Here is a 25,098-nt window from a genome sequence, read left to right as displayed (position 1 = left end):
AAAAGAATAAGATAATTTATTTTTTATTAGTCACCAAAAAAAATTATCTTTTATGAATTATAATATAGAATATGTTCGGAAAAATAATCGTGCATTAAACATTTTTTGTGTTTGTGTACCATAGAAAATTTTTCAAATATTACTAAAATACCAGTATTTTTAACTGTTAATTTTAGTTAATATATATTATATATTTTTATAATTAAAATTCATGACTAAAATTTTTAGAATATCAGTATTATAAAAATATTTAAAATTCTACCCTATACTAAATGAGTAAAAAGTCATTATCATTTGCGTTTTACTTGTACAATTATTATGTGTGTTTAAATTGATATTTGTCAAACTAAAATTTAAATAAATTTAATTTTATAAAATTAATTTTAAATAAAAGTAAATTTGTCTGAATATAATTTTTACATTTCAATGTCAACTAGTTATTTCTGGTGCACAACTGTTACATAAGAAACAAAAGAATGTTTTACCTAAGAGTATGGATAATTGGATATGAAAGGAAGTACTACGATATGTATAGGTTAGAGTAGTATAACGCCGTTACAAAGTGGTAGGTAAACAAGTAGTTTCAAGTTTAAATATTTGAAATAAAAAAAAATTACACTAATTGTTATTCCTTTAAGAAACTTTAGTGGCATTGAATCGAGACCGTTTATATTGGTGACTCAATTAGAACAATAGATAAATAAATATAATGATATAATATCAATTGAGTTGTCTTCGTGTGAGTTTAAAGTCATATATTTAAATCATAGAATTAATTATCAGATTAAGTTGTTTTAAATTACACTATTTAAATAAGATTTTTTTTTTCCGAATCTTATATTACTACAGAATACTTATACATCAAACTATCTCTTTTTTTAAGTAATTATAAATTAAAAAAAATGTAACCGATTATTTTGATATCCTGAGAATAGGTATAATATGTCAACAAATTAAACAATTGTTAGAGATTGGAATTTCACCTTGTACATGTAGTAACTCATTGGTCAGCGACAGATCTTTAAATGGAGGTCAGATCTGTGACAGATTAGTCCTTGACCTGTCGGACCGAAGGATACCGTGGCTAACAAAAAAATTATATCAACAAATTAACATATCTAATTAATGGACAAGATAATATATATCAACCTACAATACTTATGCTGGTAACATGAGAAAATGCATAAATTCAAGAGGGGGAAAAACGTATGAATTTAGAGAAGAATGTACAGGAAAGTGCTGAGAATACGGACATAAACACACAACAAACGAAAAGGAAAACGATAAGTCGGTTGGATAAAAACAAGAATGTTATAGGAAAGGGTTGAGAATTTGGATGGGAGAGGCATGAAAAGGAAACTTGTTTGTTGATAGGTTCACTTCAAAGTAGGGGCCGCACGAGGATGTGAGCCCATAAGAGCAGTGTGCTCGATTGTGACATCACAACTCAAGAAAAAAACACACTAGATAATAGATATGGCTGCATGCATTGCAAGTGCAACTTCTCAATACCACAAGAGATTAAGCATATATCTTCTTGAGAGGAGTTACTTTTTGGTTTAGTAATAAAATAATAAAAGAAAGTAATTTTTTGTTTACCACTAATAAGGCATCTAATATAAAAAAAATTATTGAAAAATTTAAATATATTAAAAAAATAAAAAATTACTATGATATATACTTTTAAAAGAAACACAAAAAAATACTTTTTAAGTGGAATCCCTTTATTTAATTTTGGTATATTATAAAAAAATTTCTATAATTAATTATGTATCATCATATTATAAAAAATTAATTATTTTTTTACAATCATCACATAAATAATCATTTAAAGAATAGACAAGATTAGACAACTTTTGTAAATTGATACTACTATTAATTTAAGTAAATATTATACAGTTGAATTAGAAGCTTAAATATATAAATCATTTTTAGAAAAATTTATTTCAATCTAAAATCATTTACTATGCTATTTTATATAGTTGAAATTTGAAAATCAACTTAATATAGTTGTTCAAAATACATCTAAACAAAAGGTTCTTCAAATGCATGCTTATTAATGTCGAGTTTCAATAAAACTTGATATAGATAATCTTTTATTATATGCCATTGTGATTCAAGCACTTATGATTCATGCATGCTTGAATCAATAAAAAAATACATCCTATAAAAAATTATAAATGGTATAACTTTATTTAAATTAATACCAATGTCATTTGATCCTAACTGATATATGTATAAAGTAATGCTTCCAGAAACTAAATTCTTGTTTGTAAAAGATCTCCCCGAAAAACAGGATTTTTCGTTTAATAAATAAACCTAACTTCATATTGATGTGACTTCAAGCTGCAGTAGTGATAACAAATTAAATTGAGAGACAATTATAGCTAAATCATACAATGTAATTTGAATCAAAATATTCAATTAGTAGTATTCCCACTTTATGCTACTTTCATGAAAATCTCATCCATGCTGATAATAACAAGCATAGCTAGATTCAATATTAGACAGTAACGTTAAATTACATTTTACATTTTACATGTACTCAGGTGCTTGTTTCATACCCATGAACGTGCAGTTGAACAATCCTTACAGAAATTCACAAGCAAAATCAATTGAATCCTTGCATACTATTGCTAAATCTCACAATTAGATTAAGTTCAATATGAAAAGGCAAATTAAATTGGTGCAATAGATGTAGAAAATGAAATCGCTTAGAAAATGCCACCAACAATTTTTTTTTCTTTAAAATTACAAGAAGCTCAGCAACAGTGATGTACCAAGAATGGCACTTACTCTGGATAAACTGAAGAAATGATGGAAATTAATACGAGCGATCATAGTAACTTCTCCGTAGTTGGTTGCAGGGATTGCATATCCATGGAGTTATAGGAGGGTCCAGGCAATAGATATGGATTCTTCGAGTTTGGCAAATATCACACCTGTCAAGGAGATCCTCTGGTTCCAGACCACCACAAACTACACAAGAGTTTGCCACTGAGGACTGTATAAGCATAAGACATAAAATTATGGATGCAGGAGAATTATCACAAAAGAATGGCCGTTTATAAACATGACCAAAAAAACGAAAAGGAAATTAGGCTTTCAGATTAGTCTTCTGGGTTTTTAATTTTATACGTGCATTTTCAACATACTTAATTACGCTAATAACATATTAATTTCAGTATTACGTAAGAGATAGGAAAAATAGCCTACCTAGTTAGTTAGTTAAAAAGGCTAAAAATTTAATACTTAGGTGAAGTCTTGCATGCCAAACCATGTTCAGCTTTTCTAGGTGTTGTAACTGCCTAACTGATTCTAGTTTCTTTGTATCTATATATTTCTAGTTCCCTTGTTTTTCCCTCTAATCTAGACAAAGTAATGGTTAGGAGAAGCACAACTAGAAGTTGATCAAACATCATAACATAAAATACATATGAAATGCCAGGTAACCCAGGTTAGGCAAAAGAGAATGAGAGTCATGTACTCATGTAAATTCTTCCTAATCACTCTATTTACATAAAAGGTATTCACTAGTTTGAAGGCACAATGATATACAACTCAAGCTTTTTAAATTGTCGGGTATAAAATCCAGGCAAGTCTACTATATATCATATTTTTAGTAGTACTATTCTATATATTATGAAAATCTACAAGCCAGAAAATGTTCAGTGTTCATTTAAACGACTATGCATGATGCATCATAATTTGCGCCATGTTTCTTTCCAGCCACCTGTTACTCTTTTCCATAATTTATTTCCCTTGATGTTTCTTTTAATAACATCAATTTCAAGCATAATTCCCTCTATATATAACGCCAGGGTACAAGCAAGATGCTAATATTGAATTCAACTACTTTGAAAGAATGAGAACTTATTGACGCACTAGTATCTAGTTTAATGGATAACCATACCTCAAAAGGGTAATCGGGAAATCCTTGATGTGGAGCGATAAAAACATCTTCAGCTGAATTGTGACATGGGACTGTCTGGGTGTATACTTTTTGATCAATTTTATCTGCATGCTCAACCTTCTTGATCGACTGAAAACTTGCCTTGCACAAAGGACAGGTTGCATTTTTCCTCGTTGAAGTCTAAAAATAGTGATAAACCGATTATGACCATGAAAGAAACATTCAAATCATATTAGACTGAAGCTGTACATGATAACAAGTTCTAAATAATCCAGTCAACATTGCTCTGTAAAAGAACCCAATCTATAGATTGACAATAACTAAAGCACAAAATATTACAACCTGCAGCAACAAGTCTTTTTGTGACTTGGTGGGTAAATAAACATAACATAAAGCTAAAGAGCTATAACATTTATCACAACTTCTATTATTGTATCTGTTTACCATTTTATTCATTACCCATGTCAACACAACACAAATCTAATTAAGACATACTGTTTCTTTAAACAGAATTTGAGACAGTATTAACAAAGAATCTGACCTAAATAGGAAAAAAGTGACATGAATGTTAGGACAGTAAACTTCATGTCAAAGTTGACATAATTTAAATTTTAAAAAAGTCGAGTGAAAATACTATTTGACTCAACTTTTAAAGAAATTTTAAACAGCTTTAGCACCCAGCTGAATAACACCCAAATATACATACACAACTTGTTCATTAGATAGTAGCATGGCACCCAAAGTTTCCGATAAGATATCAGAAACCACGTAAAGAGTGCATTTCTAAAAATAAAAAAAAAAAATCAAAAGAAAAGGGAATATACAAGAGAAGATTGTTATAAGAATAGGAGAGAAATTAAAATTAAAGAAAAGGCATACCCTATGATTAGCCCAACTATGAATGCATTCAAAACAAAATCGATGTCCACATGGAAGAATTCCCCTTGTTGCGCTGAAATCTGCGTGACAGATAACACAGGATAACTCACTGGATGTAGGTAAGCCAGCAACATGTTCATCCTGACAATCATCTGTGAACTTTTCAGCAGAAGAACATGTATCTGTCGACATTTGCGTCATAGGTAGGTGATACTCTACAGAGAAAGTTGAACTTCTAAGAGCTGATACATTGTTCGAATGATCGATCTCTTCAATGCTATCTGAAGTTCCATTGATAGTTTCATTTTGAGTAGACAATCCGGCATCTGTTGTTTCTCCATTTTCAATTGTATTTCCCTTATTGACACCACTACAAAGGCTAGTGGTAGCTGCAGCATCATGGTTTCGTCTATCCCATCTATTATGGTGGTTGTCCGGGACCACATCCAATAAAGGGTCCAACACCACTTCATCAACAATATTGTTTACAATCCTTCTGCCTTTAGGAGAAGGTTCAGCCACAGTACAACCTCCATTACCAGCACAGATACTTCTTTTTCCTTTCCTTGACCGTCTAGAAGGATAAGCAATGGACTTGTCATGCTTAAAATGCAGTTGAAACAAGATTAGCAGGCCTCACAAAACAATAGAAAAGTAATTCATATTCATTCACTTGGTCTACTGCATGAAAAGGACAAAGTTCCAAAATATTTAACATTTTTCAATTTCATTCTAAAATTGCACCTTAAACAATGCAATTAACCATAATGCTATATTCAAGGGTATAAGGTATCAAAGTAATTTAGAAAACCTTCAATAAAAAGAGATTAATAGACATCAGCTATTTTATATTGTTAATGTTAACTAATGCATTAAATTTCAACCTATGAATCAAAGCAATAGAAGAAAAAATCTCATCCCAGCTCCACATAAACATACCATAATCGATTGTTACAACAAAAAGGCTTCTCAGCATATTAAAAGCACTACCAATAACTATTAATAGAAACTGATACCAAACAAATTACAGTAAATCTAGATGGAGTATGTAACTACGTACTGCATATAAATACTGATTAAAAATTTGAGTTGATAGTTATGCATCCACGGTTGAGCCTTTACAATTCATAATGACATTTGATGAAAGTTGAGGCCCACTCAAAAAATGGAGTGACATATTTGTGAAACAGACATGAATACATGATGGCAAATACGTAGAATGTACAAGAGCAACAAAACAACAATCAACAGAAAGAGCGGAGAGGCTATTGCTACCTTTGTATTTAAATCTTCCCAAACAGAATTTTCCGAAGCTCCAAAACTGATCTCAGTTGTTTGCTCTCCAGAGTCAATATCATATATTTGATGAGTTATAACTTTATTTTTTGTCAATCTAGTTGCTGGAACACTGATTGGAACTTCCAGTAACAATGGCCCAACTTCATATCCACTGCAGAAGAAAGGTAGCTTAAAAACAAGTGTGTGAAGGTTCACTGCATGCAGGCTTTATACAATGTGAAAATAAAAATACCAATAACATGAATTCCTACAAAGACAAGTAACTAACTGTATCTGCAACTTTTCAAACATAATAATAACCACACCTGCTGAAAACAATTTAAGATCAATACTCCCTAAGCCTAACATGAGAAACTACAAAAGAAACTTCAGCAAACTCGGTATTCAAAAATAAAGCACCTCCTCCTCCTCTTCATCATATCATCGTATAAAACAAATTCTACCCTATATACAAACATCTCAAGGACTAGCTTTGAAAAGTTGTACCCTGATTACCATCTTTCTCTAGAAGTAAGATGAAATTTTAAACTATGGCTTAGTTAAAATGGAAATAGTTGATCCGTTTATGCAATTTCAACGGCTGATTTAACTCTTTTCAAGCTTGCCATTGGATGCCATCAAATATAATCTATCACTACATAATAAGAATGCCATAATTTAATGATATCCAAAGCCACTCCAGTATAATCATCCAACAGGTACCAAATAAAGGCAGCTAAAGAGAAAAGAACCTTTGCAAGATATATGACTCTTCTGGCACGCGCCTTCCTTCTTTAATGCAGTCTTCAATCCACCGATGATTGACTATAATTATATCAAACTTTTGGGCAATCTCATACTTTCTTCCCTCAAACTTCCAACAAATCTGATCACTCAAGTTTATAAATAAAAAATAAATTAAAAAAAAACATCGAACAGGATCAAAGCTACACTTATACTACTTTAGTTTTAATTCACCTTCTCACTTGCTTTCCTTTCCTCACATAACGTACTTTTGACCTAATTCGTTCAGAAAAATAAGGAAATAAAATAAAACTGACCAGATGCGTGATCGATTTCGACATTGACCCAACGTAATTGGCGCCGGCATGTGAAATCAGCCTGATGAGATTGAACCGCTCGGAGCCATGGTAGCCGCTCACCGTTGCCACCACACGATCCATTCCTTGAACAGGAGAAGCTGCAGAATTCAGCGAGATAACTGCATCAGCAAGCTACATACGGAGAATTTCCATGGACAATTGGATTCAAAAATTTTATCAGAAATTTGAAGGGAAAAAAATTATGATTTCACTTGATGACCTAAAGCTTTTCTCGGAAGCCAGGCATCTGAAACGAGAGAGAGAGAGAGAGCGAGAGAGAGAGAGAGAGAGAGAGAGAGAGAGAGAGACCGTGAGATTGATGGTGAATCGTTTGTGCTTCCATGGCACTGCAGAATTCGGAGAGAGAGACAGAGAGAGAGAGTGTTCTGCCGGGAAATGAAAATATTTCAAATTTGAATTTATATGAAAAGTTGAAAACATACCAATGCCAACTTGTCAAGGCTGTCAAGTGTCAAGCCAGTAAATGTATTGAAACTATTATTGGTAGTGTTGTGAAATAAATAAAGGAAGATATAATAAATATAAAAGTAGAAGTAGAAAATCTAGTATTAATATTAGCTAATATAATAGAACTTTTATTTTTGTATATTGGATTATGAGTGGTGAAGTCTTTAAAAGTGATCTAAATTAGGTGTTAAACGTTATATATCTATGATAGGAATAATCTTAATATAATAGGAATAATTTATATATCTATAATAAAAAGAAAGAGAAGTGTTAGCAGTGTATAAGAAGGAGCAAAGAGGAATACTTTATTGTTGTGTGTTACTTTAAGAGGCTTAATTCTCTATTTATAGATGTACATAGGATAGCTTTTTCAAATGTTTATTAAATGTACTCTTCCTTGAAAATACTGAATCGCCCATCATAAATGGGCATCCACGTAAGTAATCTTATCACAACACTCCTTTTTGAATGTCCATTTAGGATTATGTCTCGTTAAAACCTTACTAAAGAAAATTCAATGGGAAAAACTTTAGTGAAGGAAAAATAGTACAAAATCATTTGCAATGGAGACTGCCTCATTAAAAACCTTGTTAAGAAAAACTCAATGGGAAGAAAACCTGACCAAGGAAAAAAGAGTACAGTCTCCCCCTTTTGTCGACATCATTTAATGTCTCGAAATCGGCGCATCACAATCTCATGTACCAATTTTTCAAATGAGGATTTTGAGAGTGACTTTGTGAATAAATCTGCCAGATTGTCACTTGAGCGGATCTGTTGGACATCAATTGTCCATTGATTTTGAAGATCATGAGTAAAGAAGAATTTGGGAGAAATATGCTTCGTTCTATCACCTTTGATGTATCCGCCTTTAAGTTGAGCAATACATGCTGTATTATCTTCAAACAGAACAGTTGGAGCTATCTTATGATCAATTAGTCCACATGATGACAGAATATATTGGATCAAACTCCTAAGACAAAAATACTCGCGATTTGCTTCATGAATCGCTAGTATTTCGGCATGATTAGAGGATGTTGCAGCAATCGTCTGTTTTGTGGACCTCCCTGATATAGTTGTTCCCCCATATGTGAATAGGTATCCTGTTTGAGATCTCCCTTTATGTGGATAAGACAAGTATCCAGCATCTGCATAGCCAACTAGTTGTGACTTTGATCCATAGGGATAAAACAATCCCATATCAACTGTTCCATGAAGATATCGAAAGACTTGTTTGATTCCACTCCAATGTTTTCTGGTTGGAGAGGAAATATATCTTGCTAGTAAATTCACAACAAATGATATATCGGGTGGTGTATTATTAGCAAGATACATTAGCGCTCTAATGGCACTAAGATATGGTACTTCTGGACCAAGGATATCTTCATTTTTTTCTTTAGGACGGAATTGATCCTTTTTCACATCCAAAGATCTTACGATCATTGGGGTACTTAAGGACTGTGACTTATCCATATAAAATCTTTTTAAGATCTTATATGTATATGTTGTTTGATAGATAAAGATCCCATTTTTTATATGCTCGATCTGCAGGCCGAGATAAAATTTAGTCTTTCCAAGATCTTTCATCTCAAACTCTTCTTTTAGAGTTTTTATAATTGTTAGAATCTTTTCAGGAGTCCCAATGATATTTAAATCATTAACGTACACAACAATAATAATGAATCCAGATGCAGTTTTCTTTATGAAAACACAAGGGCAAATATCATCATTATTAAATCCGTTTTTGGCCAGATACTCAGTAAGACGATTATACCACATTCGTCCAGATTGCTTTAGACCATATAAAGATCTTTGCAATTTGACTGAGTATAACCCTTGTGAATATTCATTGGATGGTTTAGATATCTTTAGTCCTTCAGGGACTTTCATATAGATATCCCGATCTAATGAGCTGTATAAATAGGCTGTTACTACATCAATTAAATGCATATGCAATTTATGATATGCAGATAAACTGACCAAATAATGCAATGTTATCGCATCCACTACAGGGGAATACGATTCTTCATAATCTATACTGGGCCTTTGTGAAAAACCTTGTGCCACAAGTCGGGCTTTATAGCGCACAACTTCATTTTTCTCATTTTGTTTTCTCACAAATACCCACCGATATCTAACAGGTTTTACATCTTTTGGTGTACGGACTACAGGCCCAAAGACTTCACGTTTTGCAAGTGAGTCTAACTCAGCCTTCATGACTTCTTCCCATTTTGGCCAATCATTTCTTTGTCGACATTCTTCGACTGATCTTGGCTCAAGATCCTTACTTTCATGCATGATATTTAATGCCACATTATATGCGAATATTCCATTGACAATTGTCTTATTTTGGTCTCATTTCTCTCCTGTAAAGACATAATTTATCGAGATCTCGTCATTTTCATAATTTTTAGGTACCTGAACGTCTTCTGGCGTTAAAACTATATCAGAAGTTTGGACAACTACAGGTGTCTCTACTATATCTTTTTCAACAGGAATAGTATTTACCTCTTTTCTCTTTCGAGGATTTTTGTCTTTGGAACCGACAGGCTTGCCACGCTTCTGGCATGAATTTGCTTCAGTGGCTACTTGTCCTACTGGGACATCAATTCGAATTGGGGCATTTTCCACTGGTATATAAGATTTGGTTATCCTCTTTATATCGGAAAATGCATCAGGCAATTCATTTGCTATTCTTTGCAAATGTATAATCTTTTGAACTTCTAGTTCACATTGCCCTGATCGAGGATCTAAATGCATCAAGGATGATGCATTCCAATTAAGTTTCTTTTCAGGAAACTTATTCACTCCCCCTAATGTTGGAAATTTTGATTCATCAAAATGACAATCCGCAAACCGGGCTTTAAATACATCTCCAGTTTGTATCTCAAGATACCTCACTATAGAGGGAAAATCATATCCAACATATATCCCAATTTTCTTTGGGGTCACATTTTGGTGCGATTAGGTGGTGCAATGAGAATATATATCGCACACCCAAATATTTTTAAACGGGAGATATTTGGCTGCTGGCCAAAAGCTAATTGCATAGGAGAGAACTTATGGTAACTCGTTGGCCTCAAATGAATAAGTGCTGCGGCATGTAAAACAACATGCCCCCAAACCGAGGTTGGGAGATTTGTTCTCACAAGTAAGGGTCTAGCAATTAATTGGAGGTGTTTAATAAGTGATTCTGCTAACCCATTTTGTGTGTGAACATAAGCTACTGGATGTTCAACACTTATTCCATTAGCCATACAATAAGCATCAAAAGTTTGGGAAGTAAATTCACCAGCATTATCAAGACGAATTGCTTTGATTGGATTTTCTTGAAATTGTGCTTTTAATCGAATAATTTGAGTCAGTAATCTCGCAAACGCCAGGTTGCGAGAAGATAATAAGCACACATGTGACCATCTCAAAGATGCATCTATTAGGACCATAAAATATCTAAAAGATCCACATGGTGGATGAATATGTCCACATATATCACCTTGAATCCTTTCTAGGAATTCAGGGGACTCAAATCCAACCTTTACTGGTGATGACCTTAAAATTAACTTTCCCTGAGAACATGCAGCACAACAAAATTCACTAGATTTAAGAATCTTCTGGTTCTTTAGTGAATGTCCATGAGAGTTTTCAATAATTCTCCTCATCATGGTTGTTCTCGGACGATCCAATCGGTCGTGCCAAGTTATGAAATCATTTGGGTTAGTAAACTTCTGGTTTACAATGACATGTGATTCAATTGCACTAATCTTGGTATAATATAACCCAGATGAAAGTGAGGGTAATTTTTCTAATATAACTTTCTTATTTGAATCATGAGTTGTGATACATAAATACTCATGATTTTCCTCATTCATAGTCTCAATATGATATCCATTTCGGCGAATATCTTTAAAGCTCAACAAGTTTCTTCGAGACTTAGTAGACAACAGTGCATTATTTATTATGAATTTTGTTCCTCTGGGAAACAAAATTATAACTCTTTCGGAGCCTTCAATCACATTGCCTGAGTCAATAATAGTATTAACACATTCTTCTTTTGGCACCAGGTGGGTAAAATATATATCACTTTTGAGAATAGTGTGCGAACTTGCACTATCTACAAGGCATACATCTTCATTATATATCCTTGTCATTTTCTTCAAAGACAAATAATAATAAAATGAGTAGTATGCACAGTTAAATTGAATTCTTGATCGGAATTATTTTTCTAAGAAATACTGCACATAAAAATAATGTCATATACTAAAATTTTATTTTAAAACATGACACATTTAATGATTTCAAAATTCATAAACATTAATATTTCATTATTTATATACATTATATTTGAAACTTAAATACATAGAAAATAAAACTTAACAATAAGTTCTTTACATTATTTATTTACATAAATACTTAACAATCTCACACGTTAAACTATTCCATCATTGATCAAATGACCAATATTTTCCTCAAAATCCTCAAAGAAATCACATACATCATAATGAGTGGTGGAATTTTCAGCATCATTTGAAACAAAATTTGACTCTTTTCCCTTGTCGTCCTTTTTCAAAGATGCCTGGTAAAGATCGACTAGGTGCCTTGGGGTACGACAGGTATGTGACCAATGGCCCTTTTCACCACAACGGAAACACTTATCCTCTGTTGATTTATTCTGCCCGATATTTCTTTCTTTATCCCACTTCTGGTGAGATCCTCTCTTTTGAATATAATTCCTTTTCCTTCCATAATTTTTCTTGTTATTGAAACCTTGCCATTTACCTCTTCTGGGGTAATTTGCCACATTTACTTCAAGAAATGGGACGGCGCTAGCTGGGCGCGCTTCATGATTTTTCAAGAGCAACTCATTGTTGCGTTCAGCAACAAGAAGGCAAGAAATTAACTCAGAATATTTTTTAAACCCTTTTTCTCGATACTGCTGCTGTAGGAGCACATTCGAGACATGGAAGGTTGAGAAAATTTTCTCCAACATATCATGGTCAGTTATCTTTTCCCCACATAATTTCATTCGTGAGGTGATTCGAAACATTGCAGAATTATATTCATTTATGGATTTAAAATCTTGTAAACGCAAGTGCATCCATTCATATCGAGCTTGAGGAAGTATCACCATTTTCTGATGATTATACCTTTCTTCAAGGTCTTTTCAAAGATTTGCAGGATCTTTTAATGTGAGATTCATTTTTCAATCCTTCGTCAAGATGACGACGAAGAAAAATCATGGCTTTAGCTTTATCCTTCTGAGATGCATTATTTTCAACCTTAATGGTATCTCCAAGATCCATTGAATCAAGATGAATTTCAGCATCTAGTATCTATGATAAATAATTGTTTCCAGATATATCAAGAGCATTGAATTTAAGATGAGAAAGTTTCGACATAATGAAAATTTGTTACCTGAGTCTTCCTAAAAATTTGACCAGAGTCTCGTGCTGATAATGTGTTGTGAAATAAATAAAGGAAGATATAATAAATATAAAAGTAGAAGTAGAAAATTTAGTATTAATATTAGCTAATATAATAATCTCAATATAATAGGAATAATTTATATATCTATAATAAAAAGAGAGAGAAGTGTTAGCAGTGTATAAGAAGGAGGAGAGAAGAATACTTTATTGCTGTGTGTTACTTTCAGATAGGGGTGCACATGGACCGGGTGAAGCCGGGTTTGACGTGACTCAGACCCGACCCGAAATATACACCGGGTCTATTTATTAGACCCGAACCCGACCCTAGACCTGATGAAACCAATACACTTTCGGGTCACAATTATACCGGGTGAAAACCGAGCCGTTAACATTACATTACGTTGATACCTTCTTGTAAGCTAGCATGTAAAAATATCCAAATTTTTAAGACTCCAACCATTATTTAACATGGTAAAATTCACTTAGAAAAATATAACAAGAACCAACCCTTCTTTAAAATTAAAGCATAACCACAATCAATACTAATATTGTCTAATAATACGAAATATTTAAATCAATACAAATAACACAATATTATACATTAGTCTAAAGTCTTATGCATTCTAAACATAAAACATTAACTTATAGTCTTATAATGACTAATAACACAAAATATTAATGTTTACAATACTTAAATTTCACATAAGAATAGTGATGATCCATCACTAATAACACAAAATACTAATTGTGTATGATGACCGGGTCACCGGGCCGACTTCGGGTGACCCGAGCTATGACCCGGACCCGACCCGAAATAATGACTGGGTCTATTTTTGAGACCCTTACCCGGCCCTAAACCCGATGAAATCACACCAAATTAGTCCATAAAATGTTCGGGACCGGGCCGGGCCTTCGGGCGCGGCCGGGTCTGTGCACCCCTACTTTCAGAGACTTAATCCTCTATTTATAGATGTACATAGGATAGCTTTTTCAAATGCTTATTAAATATACTCTTCCTTGAAAATACTGAACCGCCCATCATAAATGGGCATCTACGTAAGTAATCTTATCACAACAGGTAAAAATTTTTAAATATTTTTTGGATAAATATAAAATAAATGTATTAAAAATTTAAATTTTTTTTATTCTCAATAAAAACTTTTTCAGTTTACAATTTTAACAGTAACTCTTTTGTTTTTTATGTGCCTAAAATTATAAACTCATATTAAATATCAAATAAGGTGTAACTCATATATAGTTAATTATTGAAAATTTTTAGATGATGATTTAATTAAATATATTAAATTATTTAATAATTTTATATGAAAATACAAATAAATAATAATATATAATTTGTCATAAAAATAACTATCATTTATATTAATTGCGTGAATTATTACTAAAAAAATAAATATAATTAGATAATTGTGTAAAATATTTTATACTGTTATGTTTTAAAATTAACCTCTAATAATATGTAACAAAAAGTTTTAATTGTCACGTAATATGCAATTAAACAAGTTGATATAGTATAAAAAATGTTTTAATCAATTTAAGATGAAACCTATGTAATTCTTAATTAGAAGAACAAACTCTTAGCTTTTGAGTTAGAACGTAAATTAGTTACATGATTATTAACAATCATTTCATGACATACTCTCTTAGATATTCTCTCCCCCACTAAGATTAATTTGAAATTTCATAAAACAATAGTTTTATAATTTTTAAACAATTTTAATGCATTATATAGTATAATATCTTAATTTACATTTTGTAAAAAGACATTAGGCTAGTTGAAGAAAGGTAACATTTCAGTAAATTATCAATTATCAAGAGAGTTTATATACACATGTAACATATGATGAGATGACAAATTTTTTAAAGAAAGTTGATATACACATTCAAAATAATCAGTGTTATGTGAAATGTTTTGTTATTTCATAAATATAAACGAAAGAGCATGTTAGTAAAATAAAAGATAAAAATTCATTTGCAGTTGTTTCATATAAGTCACATAGTCAATTTTGTATTATAATAAAAATGTTACCTTAATCATAACATTGAAATTTAATATCAAAAAGTATTTTTCGAATTAATTGTCATATAGAAATAAAGTAATTTATATTTAATTTTATTTAAACAATTTTGTTTACCTTAATACTGTAAATTAATTTATACTACGAATTAATATATGCATAATTAAATGTTCTTTGTTCTTTTGCTTGGTGTTTGTAAGAGTGATTTTACTCTTGTATACATATGCACTACTATTAATGAATAATTCAAATTAATAACATTATTGAGAAGTATGAAAATTAATATAATTACGTCTATTGCGTTTTGTTTTTTAACAAAGAAAAGGAAATGAAAAAAGATGATATTTGATATTTCCAAATGAAGTTCAACATCTCTGTTTCCTTTATAAAAATGCATATATTTTCTTTACAACCTATTTGATATCTCAATACATCAAGTGACAAAGTATGATCAAAATATTACATGTCTAAATTTTCAAGTGAGACACTGCAAAGAGATTAAAACTAAAACATACATGAGAACATAAGGACATAATTTAATTCGATGTCAATGGACTAATGTTACAAAACTCACAGCTGTAAGAAACTAAGGAGTTTTCCGCAATGGCAAGTTACTCCTTGTCTACACTCTCAGCATGAACATCACAAAACAAGGGATGTGATCATCATTGATGCACCTCTAGGCAGCATTGTGCAGAAAGAATTTTCTGAATATGGGGTTCCACAAACATTTTTGAGACTCCATCAATTTAGATTTCAAAGAAACATATTAGGTTTGAGAATTATCAATTACTGTGAATTGAATATAGCTATCATTGACCCATCATATTCTATGCAGATCAACTATTAGAGGAGATGTGAACTCTGTTTATATTCAGAATTTCAGATTCACACCCCATTTAATCGTGGATGGTGGCATGCTGGCCTAGAATATTATAACGAGTATGTTAAAGAGATGGTCATCGCCTCATCGGTTTACCGCTTGATGCAAATTCTCATATCCACCACTATTATGAGCCGGCGGTGTTGTAGATCCATAAGGCAGCATAGTCTCCACTGGCAGAGCATGTCCATGAGGACCACCAGCAGCTATTGACTGCGGTTCATAGCCAATAGCTCCGGATGCATTATAAGCAGGCCGTCTCTGCATATCATAACCTTGGTCTCGACTGGCATCATAACCTGGACCTCCCTGCATGCCATAACCTGTACCTCTATGTGGATCATATTGAGCATTCAAATTTGCTTCTCTCTGTGAATCATAGCCAGATTGTGTAACCGAATCAACACCAGTCACCCTCTGTGCATCGTAAGCAACAGACCTCTGTGGATCATAAGCAGGACCAGCAGATGAATCATAATTTGACCAGCTGGGAGCATTAAACCCATTGTTTGCAGAAGCCGGACCAGGTTGAGCTCCAGTAGTAGTTGCAGTAGTGCCACCAACACTGGCTGTGAGGAGGGTACCATATCCCTGCAAACAACATAAAGGACAGAACATTTATTACCTGGAAACAAATTGATGTGGGTGGTACTAACAGGTTACATAACATATTGAAATTGGGAAACCGATTAGGACTTCCCGATAATCAGAGTTCGCCAAAGAGCATTTCGCTCTTCAAAACAAACCTTAGTTTATCAGCTGTGCGCTAAAATCACGCAAACATTATAGTTACCATAATAGTATTCCTGGAATATATTTCAGATGATACACGGTGCATACATCTATGTCCCAACTATTATTTTCTTGAGTAGCCCAAACCTCACAGGTATAGTTGTCCATATGCTTATCAACAAAACCATGCAATTGCCAAACAAACAACCATGACACTTCTAACGTGTTAATATTATCACTTCTCAAATTAAATAACATTCTGTCTTATTCAAATTGACACTACTAGAAAATCTAATGAATCATGATATCTTACAGAAATCAAATCAAAGTATGTCCGATAGAGGTATTCTCCAGATTTCACGGGACAAAATCAAACTATTGCTAAGCACTTAGTTCTATAAACAAATCAAGTTGGAACAGGAAGAAAAGCATAAGAGATTATCAACTCAGTGGGCTACAATGCTGCACTCCCAGAAGCAATTTAAAAGAATATGAGGAGCAACAGCAAACACACCTGGGAAACAACATAACCATCTTCATGTGCATTTTGTCTCTTAGAAAGGCCATAAGCCTCATTGTCCATAGTAGTAGAGGAGCCTCCGTAAGAACCACCTGCATTTTATTGCATGTCACGACCACCTCCAAAAGAATGAAAGATTTGAGACAGATAGCTCCAATGGAGAAAACTATAACAGAAAGAGATACATACTACTTCTTTGATTAACATTAACAGTGTTCGTAAGCTCTGCTCGGAGTTTTTCCACTTCTTTAGACATAGAAGCATAGTTATTTTCCATCTCTTGAAGTGACTTAAGATGGTCATTGTATAATTTTTTTTCACATTCAAAAGTGGCCCTGCATTGGCCACAAGTCAGAATAACGTTAATCAGGGACATTCAACAAGGTAGACTGACACAATGTTAGCATGTTATAGAACAGTATATAAGATTGGGGTAAACTAGATTTTGCGAGTTTTCTAGGAGGATCCATAGGTCCAATCAAGGTTCATTGTGTGACCTAAAGATGAAGGTGATTTAGAAGTTATGGATTTAAAGGGAAGCAGAAAAGGTGTGTTGGCGGGGAATATAAAATAAAAAGGGAGAAGCATTGGAGTGGTTTGGACTGGTGCATTGTTATGCTTACTGCTGTTATCTTTGGGAGAACCCTTTCTAACGGCATTTCTTTCTATCTAAGAAGCCCCTCTAGTGGGATCACAAGACTAACCTCTTCCTTCTATCCAGAATGGATGACTTAAGAAACAAGCCAAGAGACAGTGAGATTTATATTAAAAGTATACATCATATAGGACCCATGGAAAATGGAAATATCAGGAATAAGTGCAAAACAACAATCAAAAGGTTGGACAGTGAATTATGCAAATTTGAAAGATGTGGAAACTAGGGAAATAAATAAATCGTTGTAGCAGCATAGCAGATGGTGGGATGGCTGCTATGTCAAAGATAGTAAAGGGAATATAAATAACTTCTAGTATATCTGATAGGTGTTAAAAAGTTACTCAAAGTCTCAAATATTATATTTTAGATACATTAACCAATGATAATTCGAAGTTACAGCACAAAAGGCATAATCATCGCTAATAAGTCAATAATAATAATGATATATTGATAACATGATTACTAGAGGCTGGAGAAGCTGCAAAACATAGATGGGCTTGGTGGGAAAAGTTGAAACCAGCTGAGACAGAGCAAAAAGGAAAGGATGGAAACTTTGTCTGATGGGTTGCGTATTAAAGAACATAGATTACTCTGTTTTGGAATCATGAAGGTGCTGCAAGAAGACCAGAAGATTTGTTGAAGGAACACCGGAACAGGGAAAATAAGTTTTAAGTGAGGGCAAAATAGAAAACCCATCAATATAAGTGGAAGTAAAATAGAAACTTCAGGGTCTGTTAAGTTGTGGGGTAAAAACAGGGTGAAGTTTTCCATGGATGAGTTTGGTGTGTGAATTTACATATAGAGCTCATCTGTTACACCCTATTCAGGCCCTCCAACCAAAGATACACTCAATAGATAAACAGGCACATATGCGTCAAGTGTGTAGCTCCACATGATAGCACCCATGATCTGCTGCAATGCTGAAGTGTTATGTGACATCAGCAATGTTGTGTTTACAAGCTGAATCACCATGCACTTTTGCAATAGGGGTGCAATTGACAACTATAAGCTCTCGATATTATCACAATTCTTCCTAACTACTCTACATTATGCAGAATTCACCTTCTCAAATACTCCTCATTTATTTAAACCTCTTTTGGTAGCTGAATGGTACAGAAACCCATTTCCAAATTTTATAGTAAAAGAACAAGTGAACAACCATTCTGACCTGCCAAAATATTGGATTGTTAACAAAATCGTCCCTTAAAAGATTAATTACCATCACATGGTATCCAAAAAATTGGTTTCGTGGACAAATCTACACAAAGTGAGAACCAGATTTTTAGAAAACATATTTTAAGGGCCAAGATGATGGTTTACTCAAGTAAAATGAAACATTATAATATTTCTGGTACTACATGATAATTATCAATCTTAAGGGAACCATTTTATTAGTAAACTAATCCTTTGAGGGTTATAATAGTAGTTTACTAGTCAAATGAACACCTAAATTAATTATAATTATATTTTGAGTTCTGCCATACCGCATGTACACCTACAAATCCATACTTAGGGATAGTGAAAAATGAACACTTCTTGAAATCCACTGAAACCATACAAAAGAAAAAAAATCACCTGCAATGCTGATATTCTTGTCTGAGGCCCTCAAATTCCGACATCAGAGCTGGAATCTGCTGCACATCTGCGAAGGTTCTCTGAAGTTCTTGAGACAGCTTCTGCGCATTAGAAACAAGCTCCTCCCTAGAAACAACCAGGCTCTGAGCCTCACCCTGCGCTCGTTGCAGTTCATGCTTGAGAGGCTCTGCAGCCTGCAGCTCAGCCTCCATCCTAGCAATTTCATCTACGACACCCCGAATCTGCTGCTCCCTCTTGGCCTCTGCAGTGCCAATTTGCGATTGCAACACTTGCAGTTCACGCTGTGCTGCAATGAGCTCCTGCCTCAATGTCCCATGGGAAGCTGCAAGCCTTTGGTTTTCATAGTCCAGCCTTTGCATCTCCGTGTGCTGGTCAGAGAGCCTCCGGTTTCCATAGTCTAACCTCTGCATCTGCAGCTGCTGGTCAGCAAGCCTCCGCTCCATAACTTCGGAGTGTGGCAACATATCATATGGCGCATGCCGAACAGGCGGATGGTGCATAGTGAGTGGCTCAGAATGCAACAAACCAGGACCTGAAGGGGGAGAACCCCTCACATATGGCGGGTGCAATGATATTCTATCCTTGCTCCCCATGCCGTAATGTACCTAACTATGACCTAAATTTGAAGAAAGCATGAACCAATTAACCAACAGAAAATCAAAATCATTGCATCTATCATCCAGGGAAGAGTGCAAGTTCAACATTCGAATTGAATTGAAAAAGTTAGACAATAAAATCATTGAGCAGAGTCCAGTAAAAACAAAACCCTGGCCTCATTAGGGCCAGAATCAATCACTCGGTGTTTCCATGACATGAACACAAAAGAACTATTCATAAGATTTTCAAAACCGCAGCATCAAGAAAAAAGCGTATTTTTGAAACGAATGCAGAAAAATAAAGATATTAAAGCAAAACCTAACAAAAACAATTTTTTTGTTTATTTTGTCTAATAATAATAATAATAATAGAGGAGTGATGGAGAAGAAGAAGGATATGGTACCGTATATGAAGCTGCGGAGAGATTTAATTCAAGTGTAGATGGTGATAGTATGCAATTAATTGCGAGCTTAATTAGTTTTGTGCAATGCAAATGCAGCTCAGCGAAGTAACCTTTTTTAATGTTGGGAATGGACGAATGGTGGAATATGCCAATAGGTCAATACCCAAACCATGAAATTTACAATTAAAGTGAAACTCCAAATTGTTAGAGAATGTCTCTAATTAAAAAGTTTGATGAATTGTTCCTTAGTTGGTACCAAATAAAATGAAAGATGAATTTGTTAATTATTTTTCAGAATTTTATACAATTTATGTTCTTTTAGACTCACTTTAAATAAGTAACTTAATTAAGTTCTTTAAAAAAATTTAAAATATAATAATTTATATAAAAAATAGTTTGTATTTAATTTTTTAATCACAAAAATACTTAAGGATTTATATAGTGTGAATAATGGTTTGATTTTTTTGTTGTTCAAGTGATTCCGATGGAGATACCTCAATAGTCAATACAAAAAAGATTAATTAAAAGGATTAATCTTCGCATACAAGTGATTAACATTTACAAGTGTTACAAGTTCTGAAACTTACTAAACCCTAAACCGCTAAATGCGCTCCAATTGTTACGTACAACTCATGCGCTATATAACAGAACATTATATCAATCAAAATCAATTAATGCGCGAATAATATAATTTCCAATTTTCAAAAGATTTCATTACCTTCTTCGAATCTCCTGCCAAGTTTTTCGTTCTCCTTCTTGCCTTCTTCCCTTGTATTTTCGATCGTTCTTTCTTCTGCGTTTATCACTGCTTTGTTCGTCGTCATTCACCTTAGTTTCTCTCACTGTAACTCTAGCTTTGTTTTATTTCGATTTTCTGGTTTCTGAAATCAAAATCTGAACGAACCTTGAAGATAATGGATGATTCAACCTCAGATTGTCAGCTCAATCAGGGTGAAGTGGATTTTGAATTTGAATCGAACGAAGTTCCTGAGGTTTGATTTAGATTCAGCTAATTAAGATTAATTTGAATTTGATGCAGTTATTCGTCTATGATTGTCTATCTGAATAATTCGCGAACATAGACTGTGAAATTAATGCGTGAACATAATCTGTGGATTGAATCTAATGTATTATTTTTGATTAATTATCTGCAATTTATAGCAGACGCTCGGGTGTAGATCAGAACTTTTTGGGTGTATTTTTAGGGAAGTTTGGGTGTATTTTAGGGGGGAGTTTGGGTATATTTACAGTTTATGATTTTCCTTGTTATTTTAGTTGATTTGTTGTCGTAACGAGTGTAGATCAGGAGTCCTTGGGGTGTATTTTACTTTGATTGTTATTTTTTTATGAGGTGCAGAAATTCTATAGTATTTTCTTGTTTTAAACATATTGTATTTTTGCAGCCCCTCTCTATTGTTGATGAGCAGCTTGTTCCCAAGGTTGGAATGACCTTTAAAATGCTTGGTGTGAATTTGGTGAAGAGTGACGTGTCTGATCTGGTGTTGTCGAAGCCAAACTTGTTGAGAGTGAGTTTCAGTTTGGTGAACCAAGCTCTAGGGGCCTGTTTCAGCCCATATAATGATCTTTGGAGCTTGCAAACATGGTGAGGAATGTGGGTAGAGATGAAGCCTTATGGTTGAGTCATGAAGACAGTTTCTTCGAGGTCGCCATTTAAGAAGGCGTTGTTGAAGTCAAACTGTCGGATCTTCCATTCCTTTGCTAATGCCAAACTCAATATGACTCTAACAGTAGGAGTTCTGACCACCGGGCTAAACACCTGATCAAAGTTAATTCCCTCTTTTTGATGAAATTTCTTTGCCACAAGCCGTGCTTTGTACTTTTGAATTGTACCATTTGGATGCTTCTTGATTCGAAAGACCCATTTGTTGCCAATGGTAGGGGCTGTGCTTGGGGGTGGCTTTGGCACTAGTGTCCAAGTGTGATTCCTCATGAGGGCCTCATATTCTTCTTCCATTGTCCGCTTCCAATGCTCGTTGGTTAGTGCTTGTTCAACTGTTTGAGGGACTCATTGGGAGAGGTCAATGTCAGCCTCTTTGAGCACTGCTGCATAAGTTTTCGACTTGAAGATGCCTGACTTGTTCCTTGTTTGCATGGGATGGTGATTTGTAGTAGCTGCTGATAGTGCAGGAGGAACTATCTCAGTTGGGGCTTGCTCAGGCACATCTGCAGCTAAGGGAGTTTCAAAGAAAAAAGAATTAGCAGCAGTGACATCAGAATCATGATTAATAGACAAAGAAAAAGATGAAGTAGATAATGGTTCAGATATATAATTGAGCGTATTGGAAGTGTCATTCAATGTATGCAATGCATGATAGTGTGGTTGGGGAGAAGATGTGGGGTAAGGGGTTGGTGCCACTTAGGGTGCTACTGCAGTAGGAGTGGAGGTGTTGCCTCGAATTGAAAATTTTGGTGTTAAATGGATGGTTGAGACGTTGTAATGACTAGAAGTGCTTGTTGCTGAGGTGAGAGGTTGTGCTGGAAGACTTGGTGATGACCTTGATGAGGAAGATAGGATGGGCTGGTTGGGCAAGATAGTGGCTGGAGGTTGGATAATGTTGGGTTTAGGAGTGGAATTGAAGTTGGTTTGAGGTAGAAGATTTGGCAAGGAAGAGGTGAAGGTGGAAGGTGAAGTGTGAGGGAGGGATTGGCTTGGTTGATTCCTAAAGAGTTGGTTATAAGGAAATTCATAATAATTGAAGAGGACATTTCTTGAAATGATTTCTTTTCCACTTGGTAGGAGGCATTTGTAACATTTGTGGTTGGGGGAATAACCTATGAAAATGGATTTTTAGGATCTATGATCAAACTTGTGTGCACTGTAAGGTTTGAGAAGCGGGTAGCATGTGCATCCAAAGGGTTGTAGGATACTGTAGTCTGGTTTTGTGTTGGTGAGGGCTTCAAGAGGTGTTTTGTTGTTGAGAGTTTGGGTGGGTAGTCTATTAATGAGGTAAGTGACAGTGAGGGTTGATTCATCCCAAAAGTTTAAAGGAAGATTAGCTTGGGCTAGCAATGTGAGTGAGGTTTCTGTGATATGCCTGTGTTTTTTTTTTCCACTAAGCCATTTTGCTTATAGGTATAGGGACATGTAAGTCTGTGTTGAATGCCATTTGTTACCAAAAACTGCTTGAATGGTGTAGACAAATATTCTCCACCGTTGTCTGTTTGTTAGGCTTTGATTTTTAGCCCAGTCTTGAGTTCAATTGCTGACTTGTATTGCTGAAATGCTTCAAATGCTTGGCTTTTAGTCTTGAGTAGGTATGTGTAAGTATACCTTGTACTTGCATCAATAAAGCAGATATAGTACCTGTAACCTGATCTGCTGTATAAGGGTGCTGGCCCCCAAATGTCAGAAAATATAAGGTCTAAAGGTGCATAGTTAGAATGAGACTCAAGATGAAGTAGTTGGTGAATTTTACTAATACAGCAAGCATTGCATAATGAGGGATCATCGCTAATTTTATACATTAAATTATTAGAACTTGAAGCATTATATTGATTCATCACTAGAGTTACCACCTTATCAGATGGATGTCCTAATTTTCTATGCCATAATTGGCTTGTATCACTGACCCTTTTACAAGTGACATGAGCTTCTGCATTTGAAACAGGACTTACTAAGGTATTTATAGACAATTGAGAGGCAGAATCACAAATTGAAATTGGACTTATGTCAACTTTATTTGCCGTTGAATTAAAATTCAGTTTGGCTAGGTGAGAGGGTGTAGAAGCTCTCTCTTTATTATTCAATGCTGAACTCGCATTGGCAGTGGCTTGCACATACTTATTTTCAGATTCAACATATGTATTTTTGGAGTTTTCAATGTTTGCATTGAAACAAGTAGGATTAACAGGTACAGACTTTGTTCTTGGGCATATTTTGATCCCTTCAAACTTGTAAAGTCCTTCTTTAAGCAATCCTTGAAGGAGGATCTTCTTGAAGATCTGACATTTAACATTACATAGATAAGGCCAAAACTCAAAAAATACACCATTGTCTAAGGCAAATTTGGCTACACTCACTAAATTTTTTGATATATTAGGTACATGTAATAGGTTTTGCAATTTGAAAGGTCTGTTAGATAAAGATACATGCATGAATGAACTTCCAATGTGTTCAATATCCATACCTTGGCCATTACCTCCAAACACTTGTTCAGTGCCATCATAATCAGATTCTGTGATGAGGTTTCTTTTGTCAAACGTGAGATGCACCTGAATCAGGGTACCAAGCTGTGTCTGGGAGAGCTGAAGGCAGTGTAAGGAATGCTTGAGGATTGAGTGGTGCGGGAGGCTGAGTCTTCACTTCTTGGAATCTTTGTTGAGAGTTTTGAGAGCTTGTATCATTGTGGAATGCTGTTGAAGGTGGTTGCGCTGCATTGAGGGGCTGCATTTGTGGATTCATGAAGTCTTGGTTAAACCTATAAAAACACTGCACTACTATATGGCCAAGTTTCCCACAAAGTTGGTATTGTGGCCTACTGCCCTGCCACCATGATGACCTTCCTGTGCCTCTGAAATAGCCTCTGCCTCTTGAGCCTCGAAAACCTCCTCTGTAGTTGTTGAACCCTTTTCCTTGAAATATTTCTGGAGTATC

At 34.2% G+C, this 25,098-nt stretch overlaps 2 protein-coding genes across 5 annotated transcripts; both read right to left on the bottom strand.

Annotated features, from left to right (window-relative positions):
- Positions 1–982: 982 nt before the first annotated feature.
- Positions 983–7,614, bottom strand: LOC107621679 (zinc finger (C3HC4-type RING finger) family protein / BRCT domain-containing protein). 3 transcript variants are annotated; one of them, XM_088498069.1, is made up of 8 exons: positions 7,483–7,614; positions 7,132–7,305; positions 6,823–6,956; positions 6,068–6,242; positions 4,793–5,395; positions 3,914–4,093; positions 2,797–3,004; positions 983–1,084 (listed from the first exon to the last, which is right to left on the bottom strand). In XM_088498069.1, the coding sequence occupies exons 1-7, from the start codon at positions 7,612–7,614 to the stop codon at positions 2,825–2,827; spliced, it is 1,578 nt and encodes a 525-aa protein (XP_088354195.1). In that variant the 3' UTR covers positions 983–1,084; positions 2,797–2,824. The 3 variants fall into 3 exon arrangements, with proteins under 3 accessions (XP_088354195.1, XP_088354168.1, XP_088354231.1); XM_088498042.1 differs by lacking the exon at positions 983–1,084 and having other exon boundaries at positions 2,473–3,004; XM_088498105.1 differs by lacking the exon at positions 983–1,084 and having other exon boundaries at positions 2,473–3,004; positions 7,132–7,271; positions 7,483–7,587.
- Positions 7,615–15,426: 7,812 nt separating this feature from the next.
- Positions 15,427–20,678, bottom strand: LOC107623675 (protein FLX-like 2). Of its 2 annotated transcripts, XM_016326022.3 has the most exons (5): positions 20,484–20,678; positions 19,463–20,099; positions 17,422–17,567; positions 17,227–17,324; positions 15,427–16,571 (listed from the first exon to the last, which is right to left on the bottom strand). In XM_016326022.3, the coding sequence occupies exons 2-5, from the start codon at positions 20,074–20,076 to the stop codon at positions 16,065–16,067; spliced, it is 1,365 nt and encodes a 454-aa protein (XP_016181508.1). In that variant the 5' UTR covers positions 20,077–20,099; positions 20,484–20,678; the 3' UTR covers positions 15,427–16,064. The 2 variants fall into 2 exon arrangements, with proteins under 2 accessions (XP_016181508.1, XP_088341480.1); XM_088485354.1 differs by lacking the exon at positions 20,484–20,678 and having other exon boundaries at positions 19,463–20,460.
- Between the last annotated feature and the right edge of the window lie 4,420 nt (positions 20,679–25,098).

This window comes from Arachis ipaensis, chromosome B10 (genome assembly GCF_059453495.1).
Source record: "Arachis ipaensis isolate K30076 ecotype BB chromosome B10, ASM5945349v1, whole genome shotgun sequence".
NCBI lineage: Eukaryota > Viridiplantae > Streptophyta > Magnoliopsida > Fabales > Fabaceae > Arachis > Arachis ipaensis.
The sequence above is the reverse complement of the archived record's forward strand: the minus strand, read 5'-3'. Positions and strand labels throughout refer to the sequence as shown.

Coding starts and splice junctions, on each gene's coding strand:
- LOC107621679 (XM_088498069.1), bottom strand. CDS start 7,614: ATGTTTTCAACTTTTCATATAAATTCAAATTTGAAATATTTTCATTTC. Junction 4,094..4,792: donor ATAGTTGGGCTAATCATAGG/GTATGCCTTTTC, acceptor CACTATTTTTAG/ACTTCAACGAGGAAAAATGC. Junction 3,005..3,913: donor TTCCCGATTACCCTTTTGAG/GTATGGTTATCC, acceptor ATGCTTATACAG/TCCTCAGTGGCAAACTCTTG.
- LOC107623675 (XM_016326022.3), bottom strand. CDS start 20,076: ATGGGGAGCAAGGATAGAATATCATTGCACCCGCCATATGTGAGGGGT. Junction 17,568..19,462: donor CAAGAATATCAGCATTGCAG/GTGATTTTTTTT, acceptor TGGCCAATGCAG/GGCCACTTTTGAATGTGAAA. Junction 16,572..17,226: donor ATGGTTATGTTGTTTCCCAG/GTGTGTTTGCTG, acceptor TGTTGTTTGCAG/GGATATGGTACCCTCCTCAC.